This window comes from Teleopsis dalmanni, chromosome 2, assembly GCF_002237135.1.
Source record: "Teleopsis dalmanni isolate 2A chromosome 2, ASM223713v2, whole genome shotgun sequence".
In the NCBI taxonomy this organism is placed as follows: domain Eukaryota; kingdom Metazoa; phylum Arthropoda; class Insecta; order Diptera; family Diopsidae; genus Teleopsis; species Teleopsis dalmanni.
Genome location: NC_051847.1, coordinates 51,209,114 through 51,235,816, shown reverse-complemented (window position 1 = coordinate 51,235,816; position 26,703 = coordinate 51,209,114). Strand labels below are relative to the sequence as shown.

At 28.8% G+C, this 26,703-nt stretch overlaps 2 protein-coding genes across 2 annotated transcripts in view; both read left to right on the top strand.

Moving 5' to 3' along the window:
* LOC119682606 (protein gooseberry-neuro-like) overlaps positions 1 to 24,836 on the top strand; it is a 39,513-nt gene extending 14,677 nt beyond the window's left edge. Inside the window, exons 3-5 of the mRNA XM_038096092.1 lie at positions 3,244 to 3,346; positions 23,869 to 24,411; positions 24,480 to 24,836. Of these exons, the coding sequence (XP_037952020.1) occupies positions 3,244 to 3,346; positions 23,869 to 24,411; positions 24,480 to 24,814 (981 nt within the window). The 3' untranslated portion in view covers positions 24,815 to 24,836. The remainder of the gene's footprint in view (positions 1 to 3,243; positions 3,347 to 23,868; positions 24,412 to 24,479) is intronic.
* Positions 24,837 to 25,874: 1,038 nt separating this feature from the next.
* The window catches only part of LOC119674517 (protein gooseberry-neuro-like), a 2,178-nt gene continuing 1,349 nt past the window's right edge, over positions 25,875 to 26,703 (top strand). Inside the window, exon 1 of the mRNA XM_038085660.1 lies at positions 25,875 to 25,902. Within this exon, the coding sequence (XP_037941588.1) occupies positions 25,875 to 25,902 (28 nt within the window). The remainder of the gene's footprint in view (positions 25,903 to 26,703) is intronic.

Here is a 26,703-nt window from a genome sequence, read left to right as displayed (position 1 = left end):
TCCGTCTCTTTCTCTCTTATTTTCTCTCTGTCCACCCTTCTCTTTCTCTCTTCATCTCTCTTTCTTTCTCTGTCTGTATCTCTGTCTATCTCGGCATCTCTCTCTTTATTAATTTCTCTGTCATTCCTTTTCTTTACATCTCCTTTTACATCTCTCTTTTTCTCAATCTCTCCATCTGCATATCTCTTTATCTCAAAGTCTCTCGGTCTGTCTCTTTCTTCTATCTCTCTTTCTTTCTTTCTTCCTCTTTCTCTTTCTTTCTCTTTCTCTCTGCATATGTTTATCCTTCTCTTTCCTAATTACTTACATCACAATAAAGTTATAGACATCGACATATGCAGACCAGCTAAATGTTCCTAAATATATTAATCGTTTAATACCGATCATGAATATAATTTGTTAATGTTGTTGTGCCTCACGACACTATGTATAAATATTTTGACGAACTTAAAACAAGTTTTTAACAACATGCGTGACTAATATTAGAAAAAAATTAAACAAAAACTCTAAAATTGTTGATATTTGTTATGTTAGTATACCCAATGCAATGCTTGGAGGGTTATTAAATAACTCTATAATCATTAATTTTATTTTACAAATATTTCAACAATTCTAATATTGTAGAAAATTTTTTCGCACTTCATTACTCCTCATACTTTTTAAAACAACTATTTATTAGATATTTTACAATGTACTAACATCATAACATTTAAATATTTTAAATGTTCAGTAATTTAAATTTTTAAAACTAAATTTATAAGATAAAACTTCACATTCTCGAAATATTAAAGCAAATGCTGGCATTAATCTAATTTCAACCCAATGCAAAAATTTTTCCGAATCATAAAATGTCATATAAAATTTCTACAAACAATTAAAAATTCACTTCTCTGTCGGTCTTCCACTGCTGTCTCAGTCATGAAATGGAAGAGATAATCAAATGTCACAGAGTTTTTTGAGTAAGACACTAAAACAAGAATCCGCATTCACAAAGACCTTAAGAGCACACATAGTATTCAAAATCATGACGTTCACATGCGAATTTTGATTTTGTAGTCACTTTTTAATTGGATTATGTATCCGTCAAAACCGTTCGCATTAGCCGCAAACACACTGCTACTAAATTCCTCCTTACAGATTGCCTAAGCATCTTACGTGGTACGGGTAAGAAGACAAAGCATTCAAAAGGATTTGTAGAATTTTGCACTTCTCTTTACTGGAATTGTCATTGCACATTTGACGTTGATTTGCATTTGTAGGTTTTTTATGTATATTTATGTGTACATTTTACATTACATTTTTTTTTATTTTAAATAAAAATTACTAACAAAATTAAGCTACAATGTAAGTATCTTTGGAACTAACACAGAAAGTTACTTATTGCAATTTTTTGTGATAATACTACGAAGCATAGTCTCATTTGAAGCCATAGTTATATCTTTAATTTTGGTACTGGTTTTATCTATCGGTTATTTGAAGATGACAATTAATTGACTTATGATTGATATTTGCGAGTATAATTAGTAAAGATTCCATTACATCTGTGCTGATCTTTAGGGCTTAAGTCAATTCAATCAAGACATACATATTAGGTATTCCATATTTGAATATGAAATCTTGGTTTGATTGAAAAGTTTCTTGCTAAATGGAGAATCAAAATTAATAAAACTAAATGCGTTCAAGTAACTTTTACTATAAACAGAGAAACATGCCCTTTAGTTGAAATCAATAATATGGATATAGCTCAATTACATTCGCAAAATTACTGGGAATACATCTGAAAAGTCCACGAGGACAAATCATATTTTGAAGCCAAAAGATGAATTATATATAAAGAATTGTACTGGCTACTAAATCACAACTCTAAACTCAGTCTAAATAAATTGTTAATTTACAAATCAATATTGAAGCCAATTTGAACCAATAGTAAAGAACTGTGGTGTTCAGAGTGAGACACAAATATAGAAAAAATTCGGAAAGCACCAAAAATATTTTCCGACAAACTGCGTACATTCCGTGGTATGTCAAAATCGAGACACAAGTCGCATTGAAATCCTCAAGCTCGACATTTAATTACGTATACCCTAGCTCAATAGCATACAGGTTAGTCTTGTAAGATTCGCTCAACTATTGGCAATTTTTATTTAGAAAGATTTACCAATAAAACCAATCAAATAAAACAAAACAAAATATTCGATTTAATTACTGGTACATTAACTAGCATATTCTTTTAATCATATTTCTGTATAATCTTCCTCCATTTACGGATAGGAGTGAAGTATACTGACACCTATAGGCACAGTTGGGCAAAACAATTATCGATCTTCGTTCCGAATGCCCTATAATTGTGAAGAAATAAAGTAAATAGAGAAGTGAAACTGTCACCAAAGTATTATACTAGTCTTATAAATGGCCATAATCTCTGTCCTAAATAGTTAAGAAACACTTTAAAAGGTTTTATTGTAACATCGTTCCTTCAAATAATAACATGAATGTTTTTAAAAATTAATAATTCAGTACATTTACACAATTATACTAAAATTACTACGGTGTTTTCTTTAATTTACTGTCTATTTATAAACTTAAGTAACCGATTGAATTTTAAAGAATATGGTCCAAGTAGCTTAGTATTATAGCATCTCACAAAACGCAGTACATACTTCGCTTTATGAGATCTATAAGTTCAATGTCCCATTAAGACAATAACAATTTTTAACTATCTTATTTTCTCCTATATAGAATGAATAAAAGAGCAATAGGTGATATATAAAATAAGAAATTTTACTTTATGAAATCAATTGGTCCAGTGCCTCATAAAGAGAAGAACAATTTTGATATATCATATGCTCTCCTCTATAGTATGAGTAAAGCAACAGTAGATAATGAAATAATCAACTCACATTAAATGATTTCTCTTCTCGGTTAATAACTGTTATATCTTCGAATTAAAAATTCTACAATTCTACAAGAAATAATTTATACCACAATCTAGAACAATACTCTTGTTTCATTGAAAAAAGTCAAAATATGATATTTTTTGATTCTACTAGAACGTGTTTAAACAACAATTGTACTGATAATTCCCATTTGGATAACTATAAATGTTCTTAAGCTAATAACATTTGCTTTGAAGACATGTAATATTAATACAATAATATATTATTTATTATTTTAAAATTAGTTTCTAATAAAACCTGTTGCTATTTTCATTTTATACATTAATATTTGTTTTTTTTTAAATAGGAGGGTTTTACGGATCCACCATCAACTTCATCGATAAGTCGTTTATTAAAAACTACAAGTGAAGATGGCCGTAAGGATTACAGTATTAACGGATTATTAGGTGGTAAGTTTAAAACTGTTAATTAATTGATAAAGTTCACACGTATTACAAAAAATTTACAAATAATATGTTATCGTATTCAGTATCTATACAATATATAGAAACGATAAGTTTTCGAATTGCCGCCACAATGAAACAAATTAGTTGCCACTAAAGAGCTCAAGAATTATTTACTATCAATTGTGGATTTATATGTATTTTGTTTTGCTCTTAAAGAAGCCGATCAAAAGTTGTAACACTTGTTTCCATCTAACAACGCCTCACTCTTTCATATGTTCTTCATAGGTAAGATAGAGGAAAAAAATTAATATAAAAGATCGTAGAAAATTACAGATCATTTATTTGATAATTTGAAAATCATCATCAAATCATTTGTTGGTCAAATCATTAAATTCGTCGGCGTATTTACTTTGATCGTCTTAGAACGAGGTACAAACTTAAATCAAAGTCGCTGAAACATTTTAAAAGATTGTTATGCGATAACGATCACAGTTTTAATTTTCCACTGTATCGCTGTATCGTGCTTACTATGTGTAGCTCCATAGTTTACTCTACAGATGATGACACCTGAGAATTAAAATCAAACTCCTATAATAGTTTAAAGTAAAATTTTTTTACAATGTCTAATAAGCTGAATTTTTTTATTTTTATGAGATTTGTGCGATGCCAGTGAATACTGCTTACATTTTGAGTTGCTGTTTGAGGTGTAAAGAGGCCAATCAGTCAATATGCAAAGTCATTCTATAAACGTTCAATACACATGTTCTGTACATAGTATATTCCAAATACGAGTTTTATGATCGGTATTGATTTTGTCTTGGAATTCTTTGGATTTCATTTATACAAATGTTGCATTCATTTGAAAACTACACAATAAGTCGTAAAAGCAAGTTAGTTTTAAAAAACCCAGAAAATTAACAGTATGTTAATTTGTAACACTAGTACATTAAGAAATAGAAAAGTTATAATTATAAGATAATTAGTTTCCAATATGTGCAAATACTTATTAACGAAGAGAAAAATATGAAGAGAAACTATGAAATTCAAATCTAGAATTATATTTGGTTATCCAGATAATACGGAGCAAAGCTGGTAATTGCACAAAAAAATGGAATAGATACATCTATGACTAAAATATTTTTCATCATGACTGCAATGAAATGAATAGAAAAAACATCTATGGTATATAAACATGTCTTCACAACTACTTAAAACATCGTATAGTAAACTAGATTTGACACTTCTAATCAAGTAAATTACTGTTACCGTCAGTAACTAAGTTTTTTTAATGATACCTATAAACTTAATTAAACCTTAAGTTTTTAGAACGCTATATCTTTTACTTTAAACTGTTTCTCATTTAACTGAGACAAATTTTGGATTAAATACATTTCCAATTTTCGGTAACAAATGTAAACTTGCGGAATCTACATCAATTCCTGTATTGAACACATTAACAATGTGGAGTGTTTTAACACCAACCTCGGTTTGCAAAATGTTTAACAGACGAGTTTACATTTAGTCGATATTTGCTCGATATATAGAATACATAATATTGCTTTGTTTAACATTTTATCACTTTTTTGGAACCTTCACTCTCTATTAGCATGGCTTCCAAAACATTTCAGCAGTAGACACACGCACTATCATCCATGCCACAATCCAAACACAACAATAGATGGTTATCATTAATTTTGATGGCCGGATAAGCTATAGCAAACGACGGTACTTGACTTTGCGTGATCAATCAAATATTTTAATTTTTTGACTCTCTTTCAAACCGGTATTTGCCAATTGATCGCAACTTTGATAGCTCTGTAGATATTTTTAATCAAACCTATATAATTTTTTAACATCGATTTAATCATGTCCTTTCTGTTTGTAATATTATCAACTATTATAAGTAGTCCTTTGTCTCCGATTTCAGTTCGAATTTTATTTTATTCAAGCTTTACCTTTCGGAATAACATTACTACAGCTGAAGTTTTTTCCACGCTATTGTACGATAAACTCAGCTATCAATCCTGTGTACTAATTAGAACGTTATAGTAATTTGAAGTTGATTGCAGTTCAATGAGAACATCCTTGACCATTTCTTGATCAAAATGCGGTTGACAGTACTATTTTCAATTACAGCATCGGATTGACGTAATAAATGTTTTGTAGCAAACACGACATCAACACGTCATAGAGTTTGGCGCTATCTAGATATAAAACATAAACGAATATAAAATATAGAACGAAGCTTCTAATAGTCAAATAAAACTATTTTTTGATGCTAAATTCAAATCCTTAGATCATCAAATAATATTCAATATATTTTGTGTTTTTGATATATTATATGCTACCAGTGGCGTCGCTAGGCGTCAGCGATGTCGGCGACCGCCGACGGCCTCGCGCCCATTGGGCGTCGCAAAAAGTTACCGACTGTGGATTCTAAGCATTTAATAAATATTTTGTACAATTTGGTTTGATAATGGCATTAACCATATTCGAAGTATTCTCGAATGTTTATATAGTAACCAGATTCATGTTCACATTTCCAGTTAGTATTGCTTCGACGGAAAGAAGCTTCTCAAAGTTAAAATTGATTAAGGCATACTAGAAATGTATGATGATCCAAGAGAAACCATCTCCATTGGAAATTCTATAAACTGAAGTAAAAATAGCAGCTGGCGCAAATTATGATACAATTTTAAAAAAAATTGAGTGAGGCTAAAAGTAGGAAAATTCATTTATTTTAATATGTGTTTATTTTAATTTGATTAACAATAAAACTTTCAAAACTGGGTTATATACGTCGACGACGTGCAAAGTTGGTCTAGCTCCGCCACTGTATTAATAGATGATTTTACTAAATCTAAATAATAATTTCATTTTATTTCGAAATCAATATTTTTTTGAGAACCCTTTTTAAAAACGTGTTCATATCTGCACCATAATACTTTCCTACTTAAGTATTATTTTCATTAAGAAAAGAGTTTTATAATTTAACTGCTTTGTATTCTTCTGCATTTTATAAAAATCTCTTTATTGAATTTATTCTTATGTCCAAATAATTTTCCTTATTTCTCATATAATTTCATTTGATTTTAAACTTTGAATAATTTTTTTTTTGGTGGTGTTGTCTGTCGGCTTACTTTGATGTCCGTAATGTCCGCAGTTTCCGAAAACAAAACTGAATTCAAAACTATACAAATGTATATATTAAGAGCGTTGCACGTAATATTATAATTCTCTGCCGAACACCTCTCCGAGACATGGACAGTTACAAAGCTTGCATTGGGTTTCGATTATTATGGGTATTGCCACTTGTTTGCAGCATTCAAGTTATTGTTACTGACTTCTCTTGCTTCGTATTGTTGCCCATATTATTATTATCATTATTATTAATTTCTCAAGGTGGTGGTCACTGATAGCACCAGTAACAACAATTTCAGTTTCAACAAAAAAAAAAGTAAAGCTCTAGTTTAAGCAATCAAAAGAAATGCTCAGATGTTCGGTTAAAGTTGCAGATACATGACACGACAAAAGCGGCTAAATGAGCTAAAATTTTCAAACGTAGCGGTTGTAGTTATTGTATTGTGTTTGCGAGTAATTGTAGCTAAACTTCATACATCTGAGGCGTATGACTTCAATTTCGTAGTAAAACTTAAATTTTTATAAACTCATAATATTTATTATTTATTATTAATTTTAGTCATTTTTCTATTTTTATTTTACAAAGAAAACCTTAAAAGCGAAAATGCCGCAACCGATTAAATTTCAATGAAAGCGTTTTATCAATGCTGTAATGCAACAATTAAAAATGTATTAATTTTTTATTTTTCTCATTGTTGCAAGCTTATTCACTAAAATATTAGAAAAAAGTACAATCTGTTTTTATTTTTATATAGCTAATTTCAAATCATGGCAGGCGAAAAGTAACCTAAAAAGTTTTAGAAATATTTTTAGACCTTGAATAGAAATTATAATTTTTATTTTTTAATGCGCTATTTATAATAAATAATATATTTGTTTCAATTATATTCGTTATTTATTATTTATTATATTACATTTCTATCTGAATTTAACTTAACAGGTACAAATTAAAATTATATTGCATTTAGTATACATGCTATCATTGAACTATATATTCAAAAAAGCATAATAACTAAAACCCACTACCCTTACTTATGCCAACTACTGTTCTTGTGTACTCTTGTGTAACATGATTTTCTTTAATACTAGTGACAATATCGAATTTAAAATCAAAATAGATCATACAAATAATATAATAACCCCGTAGACTAATAAGCTATAGGACAAATATGATATGATGTTTTCCAGAAATGCATTACAAGGAGGTCTTTAAAATATCTATTTACAATAGTTACTCCTATCTCTTTGACAAGCTTTTCTAAACCAGTAACCTATTTCGATATAAGTGATATTATCGAATTGAAAATCAGGACAGATCATATATATAATATAACTCCATACACTAATAAGCTATACGACAAAATAATTTATTACAGAAAAGTGTTTAAAATATCTATTAAGGGTAGATACTCCTATCCCTTTGGCAAGTTTTTCTAAACCATTAATCTAATCTAAACAATTAACTTAGCCAACAAAAAATAATTATTTGTAACCAGATGGAATAAATGATAAATAAGATGCAAAGATCAATTAGTTCAAAATGATCAAAATTATTATTATAATAAATTATAATTATATAATTATAATTATAATAAATTATATTTATTATTATAAATTATTATTATTATATTGAGTATAACTATTTCAATTGTGTATTGCCAGAGAGTAAATCGTTGCATTGTCCTGGTGAAATTATATTCTTTTTTAGTTATAATTAAATATTACAATATTACATTTCGTCTAAAATTATTGTATATACTAGTTATTAGCTCGAGTTATTATGTGACCCTCTTCGAGGTAGTTAATCAGTTATCTGTGACTAATAACTTTCCAGCTAACAACAGGGTCTTTGCGTTTTTTGGAACTACTTTCTCATTCTTTTCAAGCAGTTGTAAATTCTTAGTATTAAATTTCTGAAATACAATAATAGATCTATGTTGTAGATCAATAGTTGTGGATATGTGCCAAAATCCATATTGCGTTCTCAATGCTCTTTGGCTTCGGAAATATGAATAAACAATAATGAATCTACGAAATTGATATCCAAAAAAAAATTTCATTCTATTTAAAAAATTTTATCAAACTTATAACTGTTTCTACCGTAAAATACATATATTGGTTCAAGATTGGCAACCGGGACTCTCACCATGCGGAAAGCATTCTCATGTCAAAATTTTTACATAATATTTTAATAAAATGTCAACTACTTAAGCTGGTTTTTCTATTGGTTCGAAGATTCATTCAAACCAATATGAGATGGGTATTCATTCATCTATCTCTCTACTGTTTCATGTGATAGCACAAATTTTCCGTAAGGTGTGAATCACATCACATGATTCTCTTTGCTTTCGCAAGCACTTGAAATCGGTCGAAAAAATAATATTGAAAACTATTTTGGTAGTAAAATCGGCTAATAATTTTCATTTTAAGTCATCGTTGGAAAAACCAAAAAATTACTTTGCTCAATAGGTCTTCTCTTGTAGTGGATATTGAACCACCATTTTTAAGGACCTGCTTCAATTTCGAATTGAAGTTCAACTAAGTAGAAACCATTTATTAAAGGTTTTTGATGCTATAGATCCTAACTATCATACTTACTATATCCTACCATAATACCATATTTATTTAGTTACATATTCAATGGTTTAATTTTTTTAGATTGTCTAATAAACGACTGAAAATTAAAATACCATGGAGAAAACCATTTAAATATTTAAAAAAATATTCCAATGCTTAAATTAAGCTTACAATTTAGTATTTGTTAGTATTTGTGCCACATTTAATCTCATAAATAAATGTTTTTTAAAATTTATAAAATAGTATATTAAAATGGAATCTTTATAAATTTTTTTCTACGAACATAATATAAAATAATATATAATGTATATGTGTATGATATATATAAAAATATGCTTTACGCAACCTAAATCATATATAATACAAATTTATGTATCGTAATAAACTTAATGAAAAAATTAAATGATGCAGTGTGAACTTTACTTAATCTGTAGCCAGTATCGGATTAGCAAAACCATTAACATTAGAAAAATTTGTAGTGCAACAGTTTTTGATTGTTTTTCTTCTTATTACGGCTGGTATCCAACTGCTTAGATAACGTTGATTGATGACATTTCAGGTTGCCCCCAAAAATTATAATCAAAAATCAAATTTAAATTAAAGCAATGATCAAAAATAATAAGCGATTGATCTTTACAACTCACAAAAGACATGTTCAGCTGTCTTTCAATTTTCAATGTTGGATACTTTTTTAAATTCTTGTTACATATCGAAAGAAAAATGTATTCAGAAAGGTCAGACTTCTACAAAAAAAAAAAAATGTTTTGAATAAACATACTATAGATGTTTGAGTCGTATATAGGAAAGTAATAAAATCAATTAAAAATGTCATGTCAGGTAAATATAATATGTGTACGTAAGTGTATGTCAGTAAAGAAATTTATAACAATCTTAAAGTGTTATGTAAGCTTATTGTGAGTATTGTTTTTTGACCTTTTGTGGCGTACTTTATTATTATCAAATACAACGATAATCAAATATATTTAAACAAGTACTTCGAAGAGCTAGCTTTTTCTTGTAGTGCTCTTGAGTAAATAGTAATGAGCAGATAGTAATGTCATTCAACATACGAGTGAAACCATAAAAGAATAAGGCAAGAAGAAATATAAAACTAATATTAGATTCCATAACATGTATCCGCTGTTAGTGGCAAACACTATAGCAGTTTATGAAACTTTGCAACTGGTGGACCAATTAAACCGCAAGTTGTCAGAAAACAGCAAAGGCACTAAACAGAAACTACATAACGGTTTGGAACGGTTTTCACATTAAAAAGATTTTTAGACACCACATAAACTAATGCAAAGAAAATTAATTGTCCGAACTACAATCAGTGAAACGCTCTTAATATGCAATAATAACGAACTATTTTAAAATGAATTTTAAACGATAAAAAATGGATTAAATTCTATTATAGCCAAAGCAAGCGATTATGCTCTAAAGTCAGCGAGCCTACACATACGACTTCAAAACCTACATTAACGGCAACCCGCAGACCGCTCTTTCGACCCCTTGAACGAAATAATCAAGTAAAAGCTACTAGAATTGGCCAACAAAAAAGGAGAAAAATTAAATAAAAATATATATGATGAAGTTGTTAGTATTACGAGAAGTGTGTGTATTTCGATGGTTCCTACTCTTAAAACCACAGTTAATTAAAATCGCAGATATCAATGCCGCTGATACGGGGCAATAATGTAACTTTCATATTTACACGAATTTGATAAAATTTAAATGAACGGTCTTCATTAGTGAACACATTACTTCTCGATCAAAATGTCAGGTAATCAAAAGCAGTTAAGTTTCACGAAAAATGACCAAAGAGTCATTTATAATTATATTTAATTAAATTTAGTTTTCAATAAAGAAAATTTTTATTTAAAAATGTATTAAAAACTAGCGGATATTCTTTATATCACTCAATATAATGATAATTCATTTCTGGCCGGGTCTACGTTCCGAAGCCGCTCGTCAATCTTAACGATCAAGTGCCGTTCAACATCTCCCGAAGGGACTATACAAGCAGGTTCCAGTGGATTACAACAACAACAACATGAACTATTTCCAACAAGCCTAAAAAGTAGTAAAGTATTAAACTCCCATATTCTGCTTTAAATAAACAATACTGACATCTGATTCGAGTTAGTTCATAAATTATAGGTATATATAAATTTGATTTTATTTAAGTGCACGTTAATCTATCTTTGATAAATATTGACTACCCAGATTTATACATACATTTCCACAGAAGAACCACTATACTATGAAATTATTTTATCAGTTTTCTAGATAATCTCCTGTAAAGCCGAGATAAGCTACTTTAAACCAAAGTGTTTTATTTTTGCAGTGCAGTCACTTTACCTGCTTCAAGTAATTAATATCTTAAATATATAAATATTAATTAAATTATTTTGACATGTGATATATTTAAACATTTTTTTATAAATGAATAAAAATTTATATATAACTATGTGTGTATGTATATGTACAATATAATTTGCAACTTTTATGATTACAAAAAATATGGATTAGCAACTCTTTTGAAATATTTTTAGTACAAAACTCATGAGCCACCTACTGTGAACGAAACATATGTGAAAATGATTTATAAGCTCGCGTGAGAAAAATTTCATTTTAAACCGAACTAAATTATATTTAAACAACTTCAAGTTTTTAGCTTTTTCTTACGAATAAGAAAAGTAAATCAATCTAAAAATATTTTGGGGCTCGCTTAGATGTTTGTCTTAAGTTTCAAATATTTTCACATAATTTTCTGTAATTAAATTCTAGTATATAAAATTGTTACACAATTACTATAAACAACTATTTAAATAATAAATTGATATATTTCGGAAATATGTTAGAATGTAATTTCACAAATTATTATTTCTCATATTTAGTGGGAATAATATTTGCTGCGAAACCCTAAAAAAGTCGAAAAGATTGAATACAAATGAGATAAATGATGATTTATAAAAATAGAGGAGTTATTTTAAGTATCTCAGTAGCTACTATATACGCTTTGTTTCATATTGCGTTTAAAGACTTCCTCTTTTACAAATTAGTTTATTGTTAAACACTTTAAAATTAATTGATTTCTTTTCACTTCTCTTCATCTATAGTATTTAAATTTCAGCATATCACAAATTAGTAATTATTATTGTTAGCTTAATTCTAAAGATTAATAGTTGTTTATAAACTCAGATTTATCTTAAATGGTGTTGAAAATGGGCGTTTTAATTGTATAGCAGCCTATGAATTATTTATGACATTTATTAAAAAAAACTTTGCAAAGATAGACTGTAGACAAAAGCTTAAAATGTTAAATAAGTCTGTAAAATTTTGAAATTAATTCTGTTTGCTTAAATTATGACAAAAATCATGAAGTAAGTGTTGTTCTTAAAATTTCAAAATTCACTCCAAGACGTCGACTTTTATTGACTCACAACTTTTGAAAAGTATAATCTGTCATTTGCGTTTAAGCTGTTAACTTCTGAAGCCATGTTAATAAGAAACACATTTGATAGATATATAATTTATTAATGGACTTATTTAAACATATATTTTTATACAAAACGGGACAAATTTACTCATTTATTCAGTTTAATTCAACTAGTAGTTCATACGATTCCATTTTTGATATTACTATCATTAAATAATTTCAAAATCTATATTTCTATTTTACTAATTATTTAACATTATTAGAAATATAGTCAAATATTAATGAGTTTAATATTTTGCAATTCTTTATAACACATACCAATGATATTTTCTCATAAATAAATAGTTTTTTATATATTTTATTTTAAGAAATTCTTCATTATATCAGAAATTTACAATAAGTTCTATAAGGTACCCATAACTTACTATTTTTAAAGATTTATTTTCTACGTATAAATATATTTTTTAATATTTCATAAAAATTATTTTTTCAAGATAGTTAGTAGTTTTAGTTGAAAATAAAATGATCTTACGAAATATTTATTTATGTATCTCTCACACAACCCCAAATTAATTGTATTTTTTAATAATTTTATAAATAAATCCTAAACTGTTTTGCAAGAATATGACTGTATATAAATTCTGCTTCAGATGTTATAAAAGTAGCTTTCCTCAGGAAGAACTACGTAAATTGTGAATTATTATGACAGAATACATATTAAATTAAAAAAAAAAAAATAATATAAATTATTAATGTTTTTGTAACATTTTTATGATTTCAAAGTATTAATAATGAACACATTCCGTAGGATACTTTAAATAAATACATTTAAGGAATTCCTTAGAAGTATGGTATATATTCCGTGTAAGCGAATGACTGATTCTTATCACAAATAAACATAAATATCGATTATGATAAGTAAACAATCACATTAAATATAAAAGAAAATGTAAAGAAAATGTAGTTTTTTTTTATTATAATCGTAATGTATATTTTTAACAACTTTTACTAATGCTTTAAATGACCAAACTTTAAATCTGCAAAATTAGTTGCAAAATTTTTTATGTTTAACTTTCGCTTTCATCACAAAATAGACTAAATGAAGAATTGCTTTTAAAAATTGGAAGTGTTACCACCTTAACAATATATTATATACATAATTCATTTTAATGTTCCCTTAAACCTTTTTATGTGAAAAGTAACATTTTGTACCCTTCACACTATTATGAACACAATAAGTTGGTTAATATGTTTGTGATGCAAACAACTTGAGTTTTATCTAGTATATAGTTATAATAATTGTGTATTTTTAAATTTGATTAGAAATAGGAGCTTATTTACAAAATATGTATGAACCCGGTATAGTTATTGCACCTTTTATTCATAACATAATAAAGTTTATACAAAAATAAACTTTGAACTTACCGAATATTTTTATTCTAGTATCCATGACTAGACTTACCCTTCGTTTACTATATGTGGAAAATAATTGTTCATAGCTCGGTTTGAACTTGACTGACGTTGATATTCGTTGAGAGGTTAAGGATTGGATAATCTTTTGAGTAGTAATCAAAAATGTTTATAAATCATATGACATATCATATGAATCATATGACGGAATATTTATTGTGCCAGAAAGTCAAAATGTACTTCAAAATATATACTATCTATATCACACAACTACATATCTTCAATTTCAAGCTAAAATAAATTTGTATAATGCGGCCAAAGTGGTACCATATTGAAAACATAACGTTTCTATCACATCTCCAGAAGGTGTATTTTTAGATGATGAGTTTTATAGTGTATTTATACTATGGAAGGTGAATTTTCATCTTGTAAAGGTCTTTTATCATTTGTGCTATATTGTAGATGCTTAGAGAACAATAACTCATTATGAATTTTAGAAACAAAATTTCTTCGAAAGATATATAGTTCTATACACTTTATCACATTGTAGTAAATCAAACAAGTGTACTTAAGTGTTTAGTGAAGTGTACTAAAGTTTAACCACGTCTGTAGCTGTCGGCTGTCGGGCGACTAAATAATCTCGGACATAAAAAATGATTGATTCGGTAGTGTTCTAAAAAACCCCGTAGAGGACATCCTTATCTTTTATAGAAGGATCGGCTAATGGAGGATTTGACGACACTCGGTATTACTAACGGATAACGCCAAGTCGCTGAATGAGCAAGTTGACTCAAGTTACTAACTTCAGAATGGTGATATGAATAATATGTCTCAAATCAAAAACTTTAGGAAGAAATTAAAAAAAATTAGAATTGAAAAATCAGGAACAAATTACGAAGAAGAAGCCAAACATATAAATATTTTATTTGCGAACAGCAAAGTAGACAAGCAGATATACAGATAAATAAACACATAAAAACTAAAATTTTTAGTCACGTTACACTAAATATATAAGTAAATAATTATTATAATCTGTATATTTGGAAACCGCAGTGAATTGTTTACTGCATTATAAGCATTATGTGACTTCATCAATGATGAAAATCAACATTGGTTTTACCGTAGGTATTTTGAGAAGCTTTATCAAGCATGGAATGTTTTAACACTCAACCGATGAATTAAATTTAGGCTTCAATTTTAACTAGAAACATCCATACTACTTAGGTTCAAGAATTTATTCAATGATTTTTGATTAAATCATGCACTTACGTGAAATTATAGCCGAACCTTTATAACATATGTACATTGCTTGCCAGTAAAAATAATCTCAATACTAGTAATGTCTCTCTAAAAACATCAGTTGGAATTATTGTACTATATTATTTTTATTTTCTATTATAATTGAATATTTTTTTGATAAATTAATCGAATCTTAACTAACAAATTTAGCTTTCATAATAAGCAACCGCTCTTATTTACAAAGCTTAAAATTATTTATTTATTTGTAATCAAAACAAAATCAATAATATTTGCAAATAATTATTGAATATATTATTAATGAAGTTTTAAAAATAATTAACAGTAATGACAGCTATTGATATATGTATTATAATATAAATAAATGTATTAATATTCGCATATGACATACATTAGGGAAATATTGAATGTGCTGACTTACCTTGTATTGCAATCACCGATTATAGCTAAGCTTTTGCTTCTGCCGCAGCGCTGCTTTCAATTATGTTGGGTACGTGGGCAGAATTGTTTACGATTTTTTTAATTTATCAGCAAACGTATGATTTCTTTTATGCATATATTACAATAATTTTTAAATATGTTATATATTATTATTATTATTAAATATTTTTTAATAAAAGAGAATTAAATATTTAAGATCACTATTTAATAAAATATTAAATGGTTCGATTCTCAACTCAAAGTGGTTGTTAACGTTATTCACCACTCTTATATGCGTAGAATAATGCATTTAAAGCAAATAAATACATTTATATAAAATAAATACTAAAATTTTACACAAAATTTACTAATACAATTTCAGTTAATAGAATTTGATTTGATTATTGAAATAAAATTGAATATTAGCAATCATACATGCATATGTGTTGGTAATATAGGTTGACTTACCTTGTATTTGATAACTGCATTGCTCTGAACTGTATTTAATACACAATACCACATATAATTACAATTGTTTCTTTTTTATGAGACTTAGTTATAATTAATATATTTTATTTATATATTATAAAATATGTTTAATATATTATTTTAATTATAATTTGCATTAAACAATTTAAATTATATTTTCTTCACTTCAATTGCACATCGCGAAATTCAATATGGCGGAATCATTTTTGATTTCACTTACACAGATAAATTTTTTACACATTAATTCGAAATTTATAAACTATTAAAACATTTGAAATTTAAAATATATAAATATGAATTTATATTATAATACACTTTATATTTATTTAGTTTTAGTGCAAATAATACGTTTCTTAAAAATCCAATTTAAATTGAAAATATTTTTCGCACTGATTTCCGTTAATGCTAATCACACTTCTTCATCATTTTTCTTTTACTGTCATCATGCAAGTGCTGCCACTTGCGTTTATTGAACTCTTATTAACTCATTAGTAGGCAAATTAATCAGATCACCACACACAATGATATTTAATAAATTGTGGAGATCTTTATACTTTGATGATAATTAAATTAGTGGCAGCATTGAAATTTGAAACTGTCTTAAATACTAAAAAAATGTAACTAATAAACTCTATTTCAATTTTATTCTAAATAAAATGTGTTTATGACATATTTCATGTATTTAATATTGAAATTGACAAAAAAAAATTATTAAATATCTTTTCTGATATTTTAAATGGTCAGTTGTGGGTGAATTATGTTGTTAAATTTGCTTGTGCATGCAAATATAATATGTAGTGACTTTTAAACAGTTCAACAATTTTTTTGGTGTGTTATATCAAATGACATTTGATATTAAGTATGGTAAAGTATGGTGAAAATGAGCATTATAAAGCAGAAGGTGCTAACGACATCGTAGTATTTTATAATACCACTGAATAATATAGACACGTTATACATCACAACTAAAAAAAATTTATTTTCTTTTTAATAATTAATATTGATCTAAAAAAAATAATAAAAAGTTAGTTATTAATCAAGTCCAATACGACTAAAAAAAACTTATCTTTTTTTTAATAATTTATATTGATCTAAATTATAAATTGGCAATTATTTATCAAGTCCAATACGACTTAAGTTTCACAGCTTTATATAACTTACTAAAAATTTTATAAACAATATTTTCTTACTATTTTATATAAATGCGCTTATAACTCCTAGAGAAATCCCTATGGTATAATATTTCAAGCGGTATAAAGTAAAACGCCTACTTCACAAATAATAGAATACTCTTCCTACAGTGATAAATTTCAAAACAATTTATATTACTTGAGTTGGAAACTACCCACCTAAACGACAGACATAAAGACCGCAATGAGACTAAAACCCAAACTCACTTGTGTCAATTAATAATTACAAAACCGTAAAAGACCGAATTTCGTGCGATTACAAAAGCCTTGCAATTGAGCAACGGTCAAGGATATTACCTTATATTACATTGCAGATTATTATTTACAAAATATTTTTGGCTCAGACACAATGGAACCTTTTGTTTAAGTGCCATCATTAAAAATGTTTGTGCGGTAACTTCAATTGCACAAATTGACTTTCTTTTATTTTGAAAAATGTATGAAAATACATCGGCAACATCAAGTTAACTGCAACAATTGTCTCAGTTGAATGTCCTTGCAACACAACCTTCGTTGTCCTCATAGCCTTCGTTATTTAGTATATTAAATAACAACAGGTTCAATAATTTTTTACCAACAAAATAATATTTTTCAATTTTTTAAAAGAAAAATAAGAAAATATAAATGAATTATACATCTCAGACATATTGTGTGCGTTCAAAATTTGTTGCAAAAGCCAAGGATCTAACATAGGATTTCGCAGATTATATTTGCTTTCACATACTCATTGCACAAGCAAAAGTCAATTTTTATATTCAATAAGGTACAGAAAAATAAAAAATCACATTAATTTTTATGTTTCATTTATTATCAAGTCTTTGTATTACCTTTTTTCGTAATTTCCTCCTTTCAAGAACCCTTCGAGTAACATGACAAATGATACGAAAATCATGATTGCGCAAAAATATACTCTTCATTTGTGCAGAGTTGTATACACAGTACAGAAGGAATCTTTAAATATCCTTAAGCCTCTCTTTTGTGTTATCCCATGTAATTTATGTGTACGCTTGTGAATTATTTGTTGGTATCTAGTACGAGTATCAACTTGCTCTTTCAGCCCTTTTGTTGCTGTTGCTGTTGCTCTTTGTTACTGCACACTCGATGGAACTCGCACTCATGCACATGACATGTGGTTGTGGTCTTTACTTTCTGGTTCATATTATATGTATTATGTGCCCTGACATTAAAACCGTTCATGCCCGAAAAAGTGTCAACCAAACAAAAGCAATTCAATGACTTCAAACAAGCCGAGCTTGTTCGGCATCTCTAATACTCCACGGGTGTCCTGAGCGGTTATTTTTTATCTCTTTGTGTGCAATTCATTCGGATGGGTTTGGTCGCCGCCGCCGATGTGATGAGTTACAAAACATTTTATTAATGCATTATCACACTTTTGTTGCATCAATTCATTGGGAAAAATTATTATCATATACATGTTTTTTTGTTTTTGTTGTTTAATTTTGTGAGTGTCTTTTTTACTTGTCTTCTCATTTGTTTTGATCAAGTATTTGTTACAGTTTTCCTTTCATTATATGTTAAAAAAATTTTTTTAAATATTCTATTGCTCTTTAGTGTCTAAAATCTTATCGAATTAAATTTAATTTTGTTGTATTGTATTGAAATGTTTCAGAAGTTGATTATAAATTCTCTAATAGTTCCAGTTAATTCTTAAAATCTTTAAGGAAATATGATTTTAACTGCTCTTATGCGCGCTAAACCACACTAAGCTTATAGATTATGACCCAATTTAAAATTAATTACAATAATATGAATTGTCGTACATAGGGTTTTTTTTTAGGTTCTGTCAGAAGTTTGGCCTCTCTAAAGACCTACCTTCTTTTGATATGTGTTTCGTCTTTCCACTTTACGATATTAAGGATTTTAGTCACTTTACGTTACCTATTGCTATTATTATGTAGCCAGTAAAAATCTCTTTTGGGAATGCTGAATGGTATTTGGTCGTCGAAATCGCCGAGTAGTTCAGTTACGTAGTCCCGACCGTTCTTGGAATCATGTATCTAAAGTACTTGTCATTGGTTTACCATACAAAAATACATTTTTCATACTTTCCGATTCGATTCTAATAATATTTTTGACTCATTGTACTGTCTATGGTTTAAGAAACCTCAAAATGTTTTTGATTTGTAGAACATTTTCTAGATCACTATTATTCTTTACCATAAAATTTCGTTCTCTATTCAGATAAGCGCGAAGCGAAAAAATCACAGATTTAATTCAAAATTACTTGCCCAAATATATCTTTAATTATTTTTATATGTTCATAGACCTAAATACAAGATAAATTTTCTTTCCAAAATAAGAACAATCAATATTATTCATAGGAATATTATCATTATCACAGAATCTACTTGAACTAGTACAAACCTGTATCTATTTAATATCACGACTATTATTGTTTGTTTTTAGATTGATAGCCATGCTTTGCTTTCAAAGTGAAAAATAAGCTTGAACATAATATGGGTTTAAGTAAATTGATGACGGTAGAAGCTATGATATTTCGAAATCGAGCCCCCTAATTATTTGGGTATCTCTCACCTCAACTAGGCTCTTGTACAGAAAACAATTTGAGGACAGCATTAAATATAAAATTGAATATCAAAAATGGCATTACTCTTAAGGTAGACCCTTGAATCATAACGAAGCAAGCAAACATTATCTGCACCCTCTTTGATGGTAGAAAGCGTATCGCTAGAAACTCTTATTGTTAGGTAAGGATGACATTACTTTACTCACAACAAAAATGAATAGTACTGGTGATAATATTATCATTACCATTACCTGAACCCAGTCACCACCCTGGTTTTGATAGCATACCATTGCACAATGTCAGAAATTCAAACCGCTTGAAATCTTTTATGAGATTTTCGACCAATTTCAATATAACCTATATTTCTCTAACATACTCCAAAGAATAATTCTTTTAAAAAAACATTTTAGGACCTAATTTAATTAATATGGACTTATGTTCGATATTTATAACTTTGGAATATATGTTATATGTGAATTATTGTTATTGCGATCAAGAGAGGAACGCGTGACTTCACGAAAGCAAAATTATAAACAACCATCCAATTAGTTATCAAAATCTATAATGAATTGAAAAAGTGAATTCTTAATAAAGTAGTGAGATAAATTTATATATATCGGTTGTTTACGATAATAAATAAATACAAATTTGAAATTATTTAAAATTTATTAATATATAATAATCACTTATAAAATATTTATTAAGCATATGACACGGAATATTACCAAGTAGTAGTTAATAAGGAGCTACTTCCGATCTTCTACTTCTTATTAATACAGGTGCATAAATAATATTTATTATGAAATAATTTATTATCAAATTTTATTTCTGAATAATATTTATTACCTTTCCGGTTTTTTTTCATTTTAAGAACTCGGAATTCTTCCTGTTATAAAACCTCAAACTGCTTAGTGTATATAAAGTAAACAATGAAAGGAGTTAAACTAAGAATTTCAAAACAATTTATCAGCTCTACAGGTATTTTCTTAACACTCACCTACAACCTAACAAAAATCCTCCATATACACCTGAAAAATTGTATCCGAAAATTCAGTAAACAGTTTCCGGTTTAATGGATACAATACCAGAACACAACCGAAAAGGATTAAATAATCGAAGAACCACCAAACAACGTCAAATGTGTTACACACTTTGTAAATTGTCTCATTTGTGGCTATGAAACATGAGGACCACATCAAATTTTCTTGCTCAGTTTTCAAAAGAAAGGGAAATCACAGCACGGCTACTGTAAATGACAAAAAGCAGACTCAGTCACTTTCCAGTCATAAACATACAGAATCGATGGAGAAGTTTTTTTTCTACTTTTTTTGACATAAAATAAAATATTTGAAAAATGATCTTGTAATGCTGTTGAATAATTTTAAAAAATGCCGGCGGTCTTTTGCTTTTATCCTAACCGCGTTGGAGATCGTGTGATCTTGCGCACTTCTGTGTACGTACAATACCGGGCGCAGTATAGTCTCTTTGAGAGGAAGAGAGTATGTGTGTGGCTTTATGACTGTATTTTGTAATGAGTACTCAAAATAATTTGCTTCGGTTTAAAGCATAACGGAATTGACAACCACGCCCACTCATATTATTACCATTATTATGATGTGAACTAAAATATTCATACACGCTTCATGCACAATTTATGAGCGGCACTTTTGACACTTTCGACGCTTTTGACAATGATGAGCCCTCAACCAATCATTTTCCATATATCACAAGATTGTCAAGATTGTATAATTCTCGCACAAATGTCATAAAATTGTGACCATTAAATGGCGGATGAATAACTTGCATATCCGTGGCAGTACATGCTGCTCTCCTAAGGAATATTACATCACATTGTTGCTCTAATATATTCGTATGTATTTATATACATACATACCATATCATACATATTTTCTTTATTATATTGTAAATGGAATATTCGAATATTCGAGTTATTTTATTTGATATTAAAATCTTAACACCTTCAAATCGAATCTTACGCTCTTAGCTGGTATTTATCACTGAATGCTAATAAATTTTAATAGTAGCAGTTTTATATCTAAATAATTTATAGTCTATCTATGTTTAGTGAACATCTTTGGGAACATCTTGTTCGGCGATATTCATATACAAATTCGTTATGCTTCTTGTGACGTTTCAATTAATTTTCAATGGCGCATTCCACCAGCACAGCCTTCGACGACACATATAACACACATAACACACATAATTCGAATAGGTTAATATATTTTTATGAATGGCTTTTCGCCTCTTGAATAGACCCCTCTTTTTGTGTGCATATTGTTAGCTCATTCCGATTCAACTGAATGCCTAATAAACTTCACGGCTGCCTCTGATGTGTCAAACGCATTAAAATGTTGTTGCGTCGTTAAAATTGGTGGCCAAATTGGTTTTGCTTAACTAGTCAAGTGGAAGTACATGTGTAGATACATAGGTTTATAGTTTTTTTCTTTTGTGCTTAACAGATGTTTATACGTCCTGTTTTCCACACAAATATATAATTCTACTACAAAACGTTTGGAATCTAAAAGCATTTTCTTTTTAGATTAGGCAATCATTTCTCATTTGCAAGTTACACTTAACTTTAATTGGACGATAAAATTGAGTGCTAAGTGAGCTTTCAGTTTCTCGAAAGGAGTTTCGGTATAAATAAAAAGAAAAATTTCATTGTAAATAACGAACAGTGACCTGATATGTCGAATATTTTCTTTATTGAACACTAAGAATATTTCAATTTAAATGGGGTTTTAAAAGAATATAGGTCATGCAAGAAATGATAAATGGCACGATGATTAATGGATCAAGGGAACCTCGAAACTTTATATTTAAAAACTTATAAATGTCTGTTTAAATAAATCTTCAGTTAAGGAACTAGTTTTTAGTATACGATATCGACATATTGTGAAAACAATATATCGCGACATACTTTTCTTCCTTCTATGAATTCTGTAATTCATAGAACGAATTGAATTCTAAGCACGCTTGTTAGTTTTTGTAATTGTCCTATAACTAAAAGCAACTATATTAGAAACCTAATAAAGTATGTATTGTAGTCTAATCGGTACCCTATTCGTAAGTCTAGCCGGTAACATATTAGATAGCTTATCGACAGATAACGTGACTTTCTCATATATATATAACCCATATTAAATAACCATTAATTACTTTAATTGTCAATTAATTCATTATTAACTGCCATTGCATTTAAGCGATTCATGGAAGAATTTCTTCATTATTTCTTGAGAGCTACGGGAACAAAATGACGTTTGTCCCTTTTTTCAGAAAGGAAGGAATCTCGTAAGGAACCTAAGAGTCACAGTAAAGTTCTATGAAACAATACTGCTTGTATACTGACTTAAAACGACAACACATGTTCTGCGGGGTATATAAGTTTTTGCCCTTATAATTCCGAATAGTTGCGTAAAGTAGATATATTGCTGAACCACTCTTACCATTATCGACCATTATAAGAGGTCCGATGGAATAATTTTAAGAATTTTTTAAAAACAGAGAAGATGAAATAAAACTCTACTGTAAGAGCTGTCATAATTAAGCAGTAATGGTCTAATCGATAGTCTAGTCGACAACATAGTTGATAGTCTAGTCGACAACATACTCTATAGTCTAGTCGACAACATACTCGATAGTCTAGTCGAATACATACTCGATAGTCTAGTCTTATATAAAGTCAATAGTCTAGCAGATAAAACTAGACTTGACTACACTAGAGCTTGACAGCTTAATCGATAATTTAGTATGCAGCCTAATCTTCCACCTAGTTGGCAGTATCATCGACAGCCTATTTGAAAGATCAGTCGATAATCTGTTATACTACATGATCCTAAATAAGCTAACCAAAACAACTCACTAATCTACAACTCATATTAAGTTATTGTCAATTATTTAACACTAAGTCACTTTATAATTACTGTAAATAATAGAATAACTAATGCTGTAAAATTTCGTTTCCATTTATTTATCTAATTTAAAAATTCATAAACATTTTTTAAAATAATATACTTTTTTATTTAAGGTCGTGACTCTGACTTGAGTGATACAGAATCAGAGCCTGGTATACCATTAAAACGAAAACAGCGTCGTTCTCGTACAACTTTCACTGCGGAGCAGTTGGAAACATTAGAGAATGCCTTTAGACGTACACAATATCCTGATGTATATTCACGCGAGGAATTAGCGCAAACAACAGGTCTAACCGAAGCTCGTATACAAGTATGGTTTAGTAATCGAAGGGCGAGATTAAGAAAACATTCAGGTGGAACTAGTGCTGGATTATCACCGATGAATGGTGGTAGTGCTGGTTCAGCAGCTATAAGTGGTAGTGCCGCTTCAGCGCAACTTGGATTTGGTTCATTGGCAATGGGTTCTATGGCTGGCTATAGCCCAGCTGCTGGTACAACACCAAGTGCCGCTATGAATGATAATCATGGTGGACATCATCACTCACATCATCATGGTCAAATGAGTAGTTATGATTTAGTAGCACAATCAGCACAACATGGTTTTCCTGGCAGTTTTCAACATGGACATTTCGGTGGTCAAAATTATTATCATCAAGGTAAATAACATTATCTGTTATTACTTTATTACTAAATATATATAATATATTTTTATAATCCTGTATAGATTATTCCAAACTTACAATTGATGATTTCTCAAAACTGACAGCTGAAAGTGTTTCGAAAATTTCACCTTCAATTCATCTGGGTGATAACTTTCCAAAATTGGAAACGGCACCGAATTGGTCTCAAGCAGCATATCATCTAAACCAATCGGCAGTGGCCGCTGCTAATTACAATGCGGCAGCAGCCCATCATCATGCCGCCGCACAACATTCACTTAACGATTACGCTGCTGCTGGTGCCGCTCACACTAACCAGCTAAATAGCGCAGCCGTTGCCGCCGCTGCTTACAATCATACGCTGCCCGCTCAAGGTCAGTCGGGAAAATATTGGTCATGAAATTCCGAAATGACTCTCTGTACAGTTGCAATTTCAGTAATTTGATTTTTATTACATTTTAATTTAAGCATTTAATTACGAATTACGTACGTGTACATATGTATTCTATTGTATTTATGTCTTATTCTGATTTCTTATAGTATTCTTATAGTATAGTATATAGTATATATAGTATATATAGCCGTATATTCGAATACATTAAATTGTATTTATGTACACTTAAATAAATTATTTGTTTCACATTTTGACTGCAATTGTAAAATATTCTTAGAAGTATTTAGGGAAACCTATTAATTTAAGTATTAAAATTTTTTATTATTTTTAAATATTTTCGTTTGGATTCTCGACTTCGTTCGAGTCTTCAATACAAAATAGTTTTTATTGTAAGAAGCTTTGGAGCGAGAATGAACACGGTTTGCATGTATATCATATATATCTGACCTTGAATATAAAATAAATAAAGTAAATTTATTTAAAATAATGAATTTCAACAATTAAAACTTAATTGCATTTTGTTGTCAATAGCTTAATGAGCCATAATTGAACCATTAGCTTTGAAGATCGTCGTGGTGAAGTTGCACCCTTGATTTATGACTGGGGTTTTGACTTCAGTGTCATTGTGCTTGGATCGATTAGTAACAACTATTAATTGAAGATATTTGGCTTTGAACACATGGTTAACAACTTAATTATAAATTTAAAAACATTACTATTTTCTCCTTCAAATGTTTAAACAATATGCATGTTGCTTATATTAAGTTTCTTTCGCCTTTAAGCCTAATTATTTTTATCAGTGATTAAATATTTTACACAATTTGAACAATAGTTTTTTCTAAATAATAATTTCTAGAAAGATTACATAGACTTGTTTACAATACAAAGTTCCATTAAAACAGAGATGCATAAGTGAGGAAAAAAGTAATTGATCTAAAATATAGATTATTTTATGTCTCTTAAAAAGTAGTCACATACCATGTCTAAATAGTTTGCAAGGTATGTGCCAAAATTGAATCACATTTTGATATAGATTTTGAAGCCAAATATTAAAAGAAGTTTCAATATGCTAATTAAGATTCACTTTATAGCAGGTAATTATAACATAGAAATTAAAAATGGTATAATTAGAATAATGGTTTCTACTGACTTCGTTAGACCAATTTACTTTAGATTGCTTGAATAACTTGAAGTTAACAAATTTAACGAAGCCTGTTGCACCGTACTATAACTCTTAACTTTTACTATAATTCTCAACCTGCTGAAACCTGCTCCCAACTGGAGAAGACAAACCGACACGGAAATATCACACATGCGAAAAGGTTGGGGAGAGTTGAAGCTATTGGCCACCAATCGTACCGAGTGGAAGTTATTTGTTGCGGCCCTATGCTCCTCCTAGGAGTCAAAGGATTATATATATGTATAACTATTCATCCAGAAAAAACTGTCATTATTTATTGACTTGTTGAAATTAATCGCAATGACAATGAACACCGATAATATCCAAATGTTATGATTAAACAAATAAAATTTTGACTTCGAAAAGACTAAAAAAATTTGAAAATTTTCAAATGATTGATTGAAATTACAAGAGTTTACAGACATCGCAAAGATATCGAAAAAATCTGTAGGTTATATTTTACATAAACACTCGACGATAAGTAACTAGTTAGTTTAATAAGAATAAACTGTGGATGGAACATTGTCATCATACACCAAAGAAAAACTCAGCTGAATAAACCGCACCCCACAAAAGAAACAATAAATGGCGCAAAACTAGGCGGAGAATACCGATTAAAAGGAAAGAGCCCTTTTCGAATGTTATACATTGTGACCGAAAAGTTTTCGGAAATTCTCATTTAAAATTCGCGCGCTGTATATTTTTCGATATTTTA